This window comes from Cotesia glomerata, linkage group LG8 (assembly GCF_020080835.1).
Source record: "Cotesia glomerata isolate CgM1 linkage group LG8, MPM_Cglom_v2.3, whole genome shotgun sequence".
In the NCBI taxonomy this organism is placed as follows: domain Eukaryota; kingdom Metazoa; phylum Arthropoda; class Insecta; order Hymenoptera; family Braconidae; genus Cotesia; species Cotesia glomerata.
In genome coordinates, this window is record NC_058165.1 from 1,275,243 (window position 1) to 1,287,509 (window position 12,267).

At 28.8% G+C, this 12,267-nt stretch overlaps 1 protein-coding gene across 2 annotated transcripts; it reads right to left on the bottom strand.

Annotated features, from left to right (window-relative positions):
* Nucleotides 1–538: 538 nt before the first annotated feature.
* On the bottom strand, nt 539–8,606 carry LOC123271081 (protein TRC8 homolog). 2 transcript variants are annotated; one of them, XM_044737319.1, is made up of 5 exons: nt 8,500–8,606; nt 8,152–8,232; nt 7,819–8,120; nt 4,507–4,880; nt 539–2,233 (listed from the first exon to the last, which is right to left on the bottom strand). In XM_044737319.1, exons 3-5 carry the CDS (start codon nt 8,114–8,116, stop codon nt 863–865), a joined length of 2,043 nt encoding a protein of 680 aa, XP_044593254.1. In that variant the 5' UTR covers nt 8,117–8,120; nt 8,152–8,232; nt 8,500–8,606; the 3' UTR covers nt 539–862. The 2 variants fall into 2 exon arrangements, with proteins under 2 accessions (XP_044593254.1, XP_044593253.1); XM_044737318.1 differs by having other exon boundaries at nt 7,819–8,230; nt 8,499–8,563.
* Between the last annotated feature and the right edge of the window lie 3,661 nt (nt 8,607–12,267).

Consider the following 12,267-nt stretch of genomic DNA (forward strand, 5'->3'; position numbering starts at 1 on the left):
TAAAAAATGCATGTGGGTACTCAAATGAAAGCTCTTGATAAGTGTAACATCGAAATGAGCTTATATCTTTAAAAATGTCAATATTTAAGAAAGTACAGTGCAATTTAACAAAAGTCATTATTCAATAAACTAAAATTTCATCTTTAAAAGCTCTAAAAAATTATAATTGCAATTTTTATAAAATAACAAATTTTATAAAAATTACAATTTTTTTTGTAATTTATAATTAATTTACTTATTAAAAAAAATAATAAGTTACTAATATCAAAATTAACACACACACTCAAGATTTATGAGGCGTGTAAAAATAAAAAAAAAATATAAAATAGCAAGTTTCTAGCGTTAAATTAAATAAAAACAACGATAGTTATTAACAAAAAAAGTGTGTAATTGAATTATAATTTTCTTATTTTATATCTATTAAATAGCTATCAAAGAAATAAAATCGAAAAAAAAAAAAAAAAAAACTAATTTTAAAAGATTAGATTACTAAAATAAAAAAACAACAAAATAAATCTTTGAAATATATTAAATAATTTTTTTATTTATCCTCAAGTACACAATAATCAAATATTTCCTCACAAAAAGTCGATTACAATATTTATACATATTATAATATAACCAACAGTGGATAATAGTTATATTACAGTAAGCTCATAGCCTCCCGAGATCACATTAAAAAATTTAATTAAAAAAATAATCCACTCCAATTACAATTTAAATTCAACCAAAACCCCCTTAGACATTGAATTATCCCTTGAATTAAATAATCGACCTCAACGCCATAAAACAAAACGTATCACAAAGTCTTAAGAAATAACCTATATAACATAACCAATAATTACAAATCGGCTAGCCTATTTCACCTGATAATCGTGGAAGAGCCTCTTCCAGGCGCCAAATCAGGTCGTTCTATTTCAACACCATCCCCCTCTTGATTATTATTCTCCCGACTGCCACCTGGTGCCTGAACCGGTTCTTTTTCCGCCGGAACTTCCACTTTATAAAGAATATCATGGCAGAGCGGACACCTGTCCTGAACATACAGCCATTTCCTTAAACAAACCCCGTGGAAGAAATGGTTGCACCTAGTAACTTTAGCACTTCGCATTTCTTGATAACAAATTGCGCAAACATCATCAAGGCTGCGCAATTGTTCACTATTAGCTTCTGGAAGGGAGTTAATTTTATAAACAGCCGTGCGTCGCTTTATGAAAACGCTCCATCCGGCTTTAGCTTCGCTCCAAATGTTGAAGTACGCGTGAATTCCCATCATAATAGCGCGAATAGCGCCACCAGATTCAAAAAAGAGGATCCAGATGCCGTTGAAGAAGAGAATCACGCCAAAAGTGAATTCAACTGTGTTTCCAAAGCTGCGAATCATGTAGAGGCAGTCATCAAGTGGCTCCCAAAATGTGCTTCGATAGGCGTCAAAAAGGAACAGTCCGTAAATTGCCAATGATACGCAGACTTTAACAATAACTTCGATGCAGAATATTGAAACTGCCAGCAGCCAAGTGGACAGGCTGAAGTGGGACCAAAGGAAGACCAGGAGGACAATTGGGAAGATGATCAGGAAAATGCAGACACTTAGAGCTCTTAAGTGCCTTCTTAATGCAGGATTGTGCGAAGCGCTTAGTGACATCAGAACTGGGTTCACAATATTGTGGACGAAGTGCAGAACTGCGGTGGATAAAAGGCAGAAGTTTCGGAAGAGCCGGACCAGGCGCTTTTCCCGGTCTAGAGAAGTTAGACCAGTTTGCAGAGCCAGAATGTAGAACAGAATTGCGGAGACGGTTCCGATGCTCTTCTCTTCATCGTCCTCGGTGAGCAAAACCCAGCGGAAGAAGCACCCAATGTAGTGGCAGATGGATGAGATTATGGAAGTCATACCCAGTAATGCGGTAAGTGTTTCACAGCCGTTTACCAACAATGTTCGGATTAGGATTGATAGGGTGAAGGAATCATCGGTGTAGTGGGTGCTTAGTAATTGGACGACTTGCTCCAGGACTCGCAGGAGCCAGAATGTTCGAAGGACGTTGGGGACGTTGAGACGCATCCACTCGATTTCTGCTAATGCTGATAGTCCGTAGTTGCTGATGAACGTTCTGGCGTAGCGGTATCCAGAGTGGATTATCTTTATGATGAAGACGCTGCTGCAACATACGATGAACTTGCAGACTAGCAGGGGAAGCAGGGCTGCTAGAGCTGGTGCGTGGTGCAAGACACTTGGCTGGAACAATTCGGTGGTTAGTTTTTGCAGTTTTATCCCTTACGGTTTTGCAAATGAAAATTCGGTATTTATACGATATACATAATGTATGTTTACTCGTAATACTTCAGTTATTTTAGCCAGTTTTTTTGAGGAATTATCATGAAATAAATTCAGATGTTTACGGGAATACAATAGGAAAATTACGGTATATTAATAGGAATTAAACCGCATATTTACTGCACGGTAAAAAGTAAACTGTAATAAATAACAGTCGATTTATAATAAGTAATGATCAACTGCTAAAAATTACTGTTTCAAACAGTAAAATCGTGATTATAATATTTACCATTTAAACGTTACAATTTACTATTTACATGGAAGAAACTACTATTTCAAACGGTAATATTCGCTATGTAAATGTCTAAAATGTTCCAGTATAATAATTAAGAATTCAGACTTTGATATTTATCATTTGGTACCTAAAAAATGATCGCAATGATATGTAAAAAGTATAAAATAAAGTTAGTAAATTTCTAATACCAGCAACGTCAATGTTTACAAAGTAAAATGGTAAATTTTAAACGCAACGCTAAAAATCAAACTGTAATTATTGACTTGCTTAGACTGGTAAAATGTATATTTTAAAAGTATAATTTTTACTGTTTCAAATGTTAAATTCTCCCAGAGTGAGACCCCCTTCTCTTTTATTTGAGTTCCCCTTCTCCTCATAATATCGACTATATATTGAAATGGCAATTTTTACTGTTTGAAACTGTAATTTTTTAAGATGAAAGAGTCGTTATTTACTATAGTGACAGTTACTAATCACTTATTTTGGATATTAAATTATAAATTGTGGCTTTTATACTTTCTACATTAAGTTCTGTAATATTTATATTTTTGCCACTCCGATGTCCGCTTTACTGTTTGAAACTGTAAAAATTAACCGGAATCCGAGTGAATATTACAGTTTACTTTTTTCCGTGTACCATTTCAAACAGAAAAGTCGTGATTTTATTATCCACTTTATAATGTTTACCATTTAAACGTTACAATTTGCTCTTTACATGGAAGAAAATACTATTTCAAACAGTAATATTCGCTATGTAAATGTCTAAAATGTTCCAGTATAATAATTAAGAATTCAGACTTTGATATTTATCATTTGGTACCTAAAAAATGATCGCAATGATATGTAAAAAGTATAAAATAAAGTTAGTAAATTTCTAATACAAGCAACGTCAATATTTACAAAGTAAAATGGTAAATTTTAAACGCAACGCTAAAAATCAAACTGTAATTATTGACTTGCTTGGACTGGTAAAATGTATATTTTAAAAGTATAATTTTTACTGTTTCAAATGTTAAATTCTCCCAGAGTGAGACCCCCTTCTCTTTCATCTAAATTCCCCTTCTCCTCATAATATCGACTATATATTGAAATGGCAATTTTTACTGTATGAAACTGTAATTTTTCAAGATGAAACAGTCGTTATTTACTATAGTGACAGTTACTACACTGATAGAAAATTTATGTTGACTCAAGAGATATTTTCTTGATCTAAGAATTTATTTTGGGAGACAAATGATTATTTTGCTTTAAGAATTTCTTGTCTTAATTTAGATTTTCTTGGCTTAAGAGCTATATTATGTTCAATCGATACATTTAAGTTTTTCAAACAAAATAACATTATCGTTTAAAAAACTTAAAATAATTCATCAAAGTACATTTCAAAAACTAAATAGTCTTTAATTGTTATACCAAATAAAAATTATTTCTTGGAAATAAGTGAATTAATTAATGACAAAAAAAAAAAAAAAGCCATTCTTAACACAAGTCGGTAACATCTTGAATCAATGTTATCGCCTATCTTGAACCAAGAGACAAAAATTCTTGAAAGAAATATATCTATATCTAGTTTCAAGAGTTCAAGTTTTGAAGAAAAAAAGTTTCTTGAATCAAGATTGTTTTTCTATCAGTGTAGTTACTTATTTTGGATATTAAATTATAAATTGTGGCTTTTATACTTTCTACATTAAGTTCTGTAATATTTATATTTTTGCCACTCCGATGTCCGCTTTACTGTTTGAAACTATAAAAATTAACCGTAATCCGAGTGAATATTACAGTTTACTTTTTTCCGTGTATAGTAAAAAAAACTGGCCAAAGTAACCACAGAAATACCGTATTATTTCAGAATTATAACGGTAAATTTATGGTAAACGCATTAATACCGAAAATTTGCGGTATTTTAAAAACCGCGAGGGTTACTTGGTTGGGGGGTACTTACAGGTAGTGGAAAGATTCCCAAGATTGCGGGAGTGAGGAAGCTTATGAAGAGCAACTTGTCCAGAAGAACGTGCCGCGGAGCCAGGTTGATGTAGTAGAAGACTGTTGCCAGGGAAAATTGGAGCAAGTAGTTCTGGATTATAATGATTCCGAGACCGTCGAATAGGTGGCTTAAGCTCTCCGGGAGAACTTCGGATACGCTTTTTAGAAGTGTCATGTTTGGATCGTATGTTGGGGTGTAGGAGATTATTGATTGCATTGTTCGAACATTTGACCAGTAGGACACGAATATTGTTCCTACTGAGATCAGGCACATGTAGACTATTATTAAATGACCGGTCCAGAGCATAAATATGTAAAGAGAGGCGGCGATACCTGAAAAGTTTGAAGGGTTAAGAAGTTAAGTTTGATTTTCAGAGGAAATATGGGTCACTTTAGTGGAAATTTTTGGAAAGTTTTAAAATTTTAAATAAAAATTTAATTGATATAAAGTAAAAGATCCGGTTATTGATACTTGCAATTTTACTTTAATTAAAAAAAACAAATCAATTCTAATAAATGAATTAATATAATTTTTGAATTATAAATTTTAAGATAGTTGGTTTTTAATTTAATTTTTTTTATTAGAATAAAATTGCAAGTGTCAAATAACTAGGCCCTTTATTTTATATTTTTATGGATAATCCTGATTAAGAAATCTAATTAGAAATCATTTGAAATCTTAATATTTTTTTGTAAATTTACTAGGAGTGATAATTCAATATCGATTTTTTACAGTGTACAACAGGGTGCTTCATTTGATTTAATAAAAATCAGGACGTTTTGAGAAATAAATTAAAATTGAAGTACTTATTCTTCGAATATTAGTCGTTAAACATCTTCTTTCCGTATAATAAAAATTTTTTATAACGCAAAAAAGTATCCGGTCCCTTGATATGAGTTTCGTTATATAAAATTTTCACTGTATTTTAAATTCTTATAATAAATTAAATATTAAAAAAAATTCGCAATTTTAATTCCTACATGTGAAATTAAAAAAATAATTTGATGACATTAAAATTGTCAGACTTGCCAATTTTTTTTTTTTAATAATAAACTAGATCTAAAATATTATTTTTAAAAAAATTGGATTTATAATTTTTTCAAGCTTCTAAAAATCGATTTCCTTAAAAAATTTTTTTAGACATCATTTAATAATTAAAACATTATCTAAATTTTAATTATTATTGTAATATGTCTGTTAAGTTTCAAAAAAAATTACTTAAAATTGATATTAAGAGCTCAAATTTCAGGGAATTTTTCACATTATTAGTAAAAAAAAAAATAGTCGTTTCAAATGAAGCAATCTAGAGTACACCTCAAAAAAATCTATAAATTTTCTGCTCACTTTTCTCTTTTCTCGCACTTGCGACATTTCAACCCCCGACAAAATAACCCTTTCTCATATGATTCTTATGAGTAATTATTTTTAACTGTATTAAAATTATTTCATTATTTATTTAAGTGTGATTTTGTATGTTTATCTAAAAATACATTAGAAAATATGCTTGTTACCGTGTTGTGGTCTTTTATCATGAATTTTAACTATAAATCCAAGTGTTTTAAAAGTGACTGCAAATGGGCATTTAAAATATGAAATTAAAATACGTGCAAGTGTTTTAAAAGTGACTACAACGCTTCAAGATAGGAACAAAACACTTTATATGTTTTGTTAAAAGACTGTGTGAGTTTATTTGACATTAAAAAATTTTTCATTTTTTTATCAATTAAATTACAACTAATAAGATATTTATAAAAAATTTCACCTATAGTTTTTTAAGTTTTTTACATGCGTGAAATTTTTTTTTGATTGTTTAATTGAAATTTTTTCGATAAAAAATTTCTAAAAATTTTGAAATGTCGGCTAACTTTATTTTCATAGACTAATAGATAAGCTCGATAAGATGCTGTGCCCTTTTTTTACGGATTTTGTCTGCAATGGTTATTTTAAAAATAGGGTGGTGCAAAAAAACCGACTATTTTTTTTTTTTTTGAGTCTCGAGTGAAAAAATGTTAGTTTTTGATGTTTTAAAAGCCCTCACCAAAGGACAGCTCAAGAAAAAAAATTTTTTAAGAGGTAACTCCTAATTTTTTAAAATTTCAAAAATCGTCAAAAATCGAATTTTTTTTTTTTATTTTTTTTTCCCGTTACGGTACAATTTTATAGACCAAAAAAAAATAAGTTTCTGAAAGTTTCAGTTCAAAATTTAAATTTTGAAAGGTCGCTCATAATTTTTTTTTTTTTTTTCATTAATTAGTCATATCGCCGACTTTAAGTGTTGGGAGTAGTACGTTGGGGTCTTTTTGGTTTGAAAAAATCTTAACCTACGCGGCAAGGTCAAATCTCAACCAAGCTGGTTTCTAAGACCAGCTTGGGATTCGAACCCGCGCCTGGCAGTTGATTAAATAAAATTATTAAATTAAAAAAAAAATTATATTTTCTATGTTATGCTTGATTTTTAGTTCATCTCGAAGTGTGTTTTTATCGATCATTGTACTAAATAAAAAAAAAAAAATGCATGGAATTTTAATTTGAATAGTAAAAGGTCGCTCGAATAAATCTAAACTAATGGACTAATAAATTGAAAAAAATTATGAGCGACCTTTTAAAACTCAAATTTTGAACTGAAATTTTCAGAAACATTTTTTTTTAGTCTATAAAATTATACCGTAACGAGAAAAAAAATAAAAAAAAAAAAATTCGATTTTTGACGATTTTTGAAATTTAAAAAAATTTTTTTTTAAGCTGTCCTTTGGAGAGAGTTCTTAAAAAATCAAAAACTAACATTTTTTCACTCGAGACTCAAAAAAAAAAAATAGTCGGTTTTTTTGCACCACCCTAGTGGCCATAATTTTTCAGCCTATAATATCTTGGCAATCATATCTCATACAATAATATCTCGTTTATGTTGGCCTATTTTTGAGCATAAAATCAGCAGAAAAATTTATTGTAGAGATATTATTGTTTCGAGACGTTATTTCTGAGGGATAGCCTACTATTTAAATAGTATTAAAGTAATTATAAGTTTATCAATTAATCTCTTTTGTGTTCTCCCTTATACTGGGAAGATTTGTCAGAGGATATTATGTTAAGTGATATTTTGTCCTTTGTATATTTTGTCGGGGGCTAAAAATGCGCATTAACCCAGAAGTTGAACCTAAAAAAAAATTCAGCATAAAAAATGAATAAACATCAACCTAAGCGTTATAAAGTAACAGTGACCCATATAAACATTTAACTAGTATGAAATAATAATGCGTAATATTGACTTACCAAAAGAGCAAGCAAAAAACCTCACAAGAGTGAGAACGTAAGCTTGAAAAAAGTAACAATTAATATTAAAAGAGTGTATTAAAGAGGGTTCGGTCGAAACGACAGAGGCTATTGATCCAACAAGTGTGTTTTGGACACTCGCATATTTGTTGTAATCATAGTCAGTGGCATTAAGGACTATTGTATCCTCCGGCATCCCTACGCCAATTTTCAGAAGCTCGTCGATTATAAACAGCGGTGGTACTCTCATCACCACGTTTGCAATCCCCATCATCCGGTCGCCGACTAGAAGATCCATTTTTGTAATTTTTCCTTCTTTTTTTTTTTTTTTCCTCGTAATTTTGGATCTTTAATTAATTTTTTTCGCTTATCATATTTAATATCAGTCGTGTCACGAAAACTCGAATTTAATTCCTGAAAAAATTAAATTTATTAAATTATTTGTGTATTTATTTTCGTTTACTTACGTGTATTTTCATTTGCATTACTAGATATATACCAACATTAGTCGCTTGAAAATGAAAATAAAAAAAATGTTTCCCGTGATAATAGGTTATTATGCAATAAACAAATAAATGACGCAGCAATTTTTATTTTTAGCATATTTTTTGGATAATTAGAGCGTATTATGGAAGTACAAGGCTTAATTGTGGGGTTTATTTTAATTAAGGCAATACTAACCTCGAAAAAAATTCGTCGTTAAAAATATTTTGTCGAAAATGTGTATATTATGACAATAAAGTTATGACTGAGTGTATACACTATTTTAAAGAGTGGGGTGAGCGTTGTGTGATTGCTCGGTTGTTATTGCAGGAAGTTTGCTGGATTTTTATAGATGAGCGCGAATTTTTGAAATATTTATTCAAATTAAAGATTTTATTTTTTACTTTTTTTGAGATTTTAATACTTTGATAAGAAAAAAATTTATTTTTTTATGACATTTTATCTATATAATAATAATTCTCTTAGTAAAGAGAATAATATTCTGCATTTGAAAATTAGATATATAATTAAGAAATGACCTTGTATCTTGAGAACTCTTGACATTTTTAAAGATATAAGCTCATTATGCAGTTATACTCATCGAGACCTTTCATTTGAGTACCCACATCAATTTTTTATATATTTTATATTTTTATATATATTACATATATGTATATATGAGAAATATATCAAAAATGCATGTGGGTACTCAAATGAAAGCTCTTGATGAGCGTAGTATCAGAATGAGCTTATATCTTTAAAAATATCAATAATTAAGAAATGACCTTGTATCTTGTCAACTCTTGACATTTTGAAGATATAAGCTCATTATGCAGTTATACTCATCGAGACCTTTCATTTGAGTACCCACATCAATTTTTCATATATTTTTTATATCTATATATATTATATATATGTATATATGAGAAATATATCAAAAATGCATGTGGGTACTCAAATGAAGGCTCTTGATGAGTGTAACATCGGGATGAGCTTATATCTTTAAAAATATCAATAATTAAGAAATGACCTTGTATCTTGTCAACTATTGACATTTTTAAAGATATAAGCTCATGTCGATGTTACACTCATCGAGGCCTTTTATTTGAATACCCACATCAATTTTTCATATATTTTTTATATCTATATATATTATATATATATATGTATACATGAGAAATATATAAAAAATGCATGTGGGTACTCAAATGAAAGCTCTTGATGAGTGTAACATCGGGATGAGCTTATATCTTCAAAATATATATTATGTATGGGTGATTATCTGTAAGGACGTCTTAAATCTGAACAAAATTGGCCGAGCAAATTATTTTTGATTTTATTAGAAAAAAAATTAACAAGAGCTAAAAAACTATCGGCTTAATCATAATAAATAAACACCCGAGTCAATTTTTGCTTTTTCGATATTAGTGTGTCTGTTGCCATATAACATCACAGGGGACTGTTTGCCAGGGACTGTTTTTTATCAAATTGAAAAATCAAGCAAACTATTTCAATGCATTCAACTTTTCAAGTTCTCAATAAATGTTTACATTAATTAGAATAATATTAAGACTTATTGGATCGAATTTTATAAATAAATTATAAATAAAATTAGTTGCCAGGGGACTGAGTTTTGAAGTGGCCCAGACATATATTTCCAGCACAAACGGTGCTTTTGACACTAAATAAAATGCCGATAAAGCGCTAACAGGCCTATGGTTATTAACTCAAGGCTAGTTAGATCCTTATAAACCTTACAAAAGGTAAAATAACTCGCTGTATTTTTTTATGGCCTTTGAACTTGTGGCAGGGTACTGTTCTTAAAATTACTGGCACTACCTTTGGTTTAATGAATTTGATGAAACTAATTTATTTTCTGTACTCTTTATTAAAGAGTATTGTTATTTAATTAATGAAGTTTATAAACATTATGGACCAAATTATATACTATTGACGAATAACTTAAAATTGAATCTTAAAGTTTTAATTTTGGGAATGGGACAGCCCAGGGGACTGTTATTAAGGTGGTTTATCAATTTATAGCAAAAAAACCAAAATTTATTTCATTTTAGTTTTCAATGCTCCAAATAGAAATGTTTTTTTACTTTCGTAATAAATTTTTTTTAGTAACAAAATAACAATTTTTCCAATAAAAAAAATGCCTGGGACAGCGAAAAATATCCTTACAGAAATTCACCCATATATATGAAAAATATATCAAAAATGCATGTGGGTACTCAAATGAAAGCTCTTGATGAGTGTAACATCAGGATGAGCTTATATCTTAAAAAATGTCAATAATTAAGAAATGACCTTGTATCTTGTGAACTATTGACATTTTTAAAGATATAAGCTCATTATGCAGTTATACTCATCGAGACCTTTCATTTGAGTACCCACATCAATTTTTCATATATTTTTTATATCTATATATATTATATATATGTATATATGAGAAATATATCAAAAATGCATGTGGGTACTCAAATGAAAGCTCTTGATGAGTGTAACATCAGGATGAGCTTATATCTTTAAAAATGTCAATAATTAAGAAATGACCTTGTATCTTGTTAACTATTGACATTTTTAAAGATATAAGCTCATCTCGATGTTACTCTCATCGAGGCCTTTTATTTGAATACCCACATCAATTTTTCATATATTTTTTATATCTATATATATTATATATATATATGTATATATGAAAAATATATCAAAATGCATGTGGGTACTCAAATGAAAGCTCTTGATGAGTATAACATCAGGATGAGCTAATATCTTTAAAAACGTCAATATTTAAGAAAATACAGTACAATTTAACAAAATTAATTATTTGATAATGCAAAATTTTCTTTATTTATATTTCACAAGTCACACAGCAGTCACGTAGTGACTGCAAATTTGCTAGTTTTTAAGTATATCAAATAGTAAAGTAATTAAATATTTTTTTACACTATTAATTTTTAAAATATCTATTAATTAATTTTTCGAATTAATTTATTAAAATTTGTAACTTATAAAAAAATGTTAATATTATTAATTTTTAAAAAAAATTACAAATTTTTTCAAAAAATTCTATTTTAATCATTATTTTAACAACTATAAATATTAATAAATACTTCAATTAAAAAAAATTCAAACTTTTGAAATTAAATATTTATAAAAAGCATTTTTTTTCCAAACAATTGCACTTATTAAGTTAAATATTTTTTTTATAATTAAATATTTATATTTAACATTAAAAATTAATCATAACATTATACCTTTAAATAAATTCTTAAATAAACAAATTCTTGATATAATTTATCACATTAATAAATAACTTAAAAAAAAAAATATCTTTTATCAATATTAGCCGCTTAATAAAAACATTTTATCAAAAATTTTTTAATAAAAAAAAATTTTTAATTACCAAACAAAATCTTCCGACTCATTGAATAAAAATGTACATATCGCGCATGACAAAATTTCCCGCGCAAATTTAAATATTGCGGGCGCGTAAGCGCCCGCAATAAAAATAAGCGCGAAAAAAAAAAAAATAAATTGAACTAGATAGAAGATAGAAAGATCTATGATCTATGGGTCGAGGATCTATGCCCGATAGTACGTTACTGTGCCTAGCTTGGTATGTAGATATCTCAAGGATAAACAAAGTAAAAAGAGGGGGTAATAATTTAATAGTCAGTATGCGTGTGGGAAGGTTGTCGTGACAACAAACTCACATTGATAGCTAGCTTCCATCCCACCATCCGAGAAAACAGTACGTGTGCACTCTACTCTTACTATCACGCTCAGTACGCTCTTATTTAACGTAAAGTACTCAGCGTAACTCTGTTTTTTGCAATAATTATTATTATACTTAATGTTTTCGTTTTTATACCAACAAAAACAATTAAAAAAAAAGTTTAATTTTATTTTTACACTAATATGTTTTTGAAATTTTTTATTTCTTAGTTAGCAAAAAAA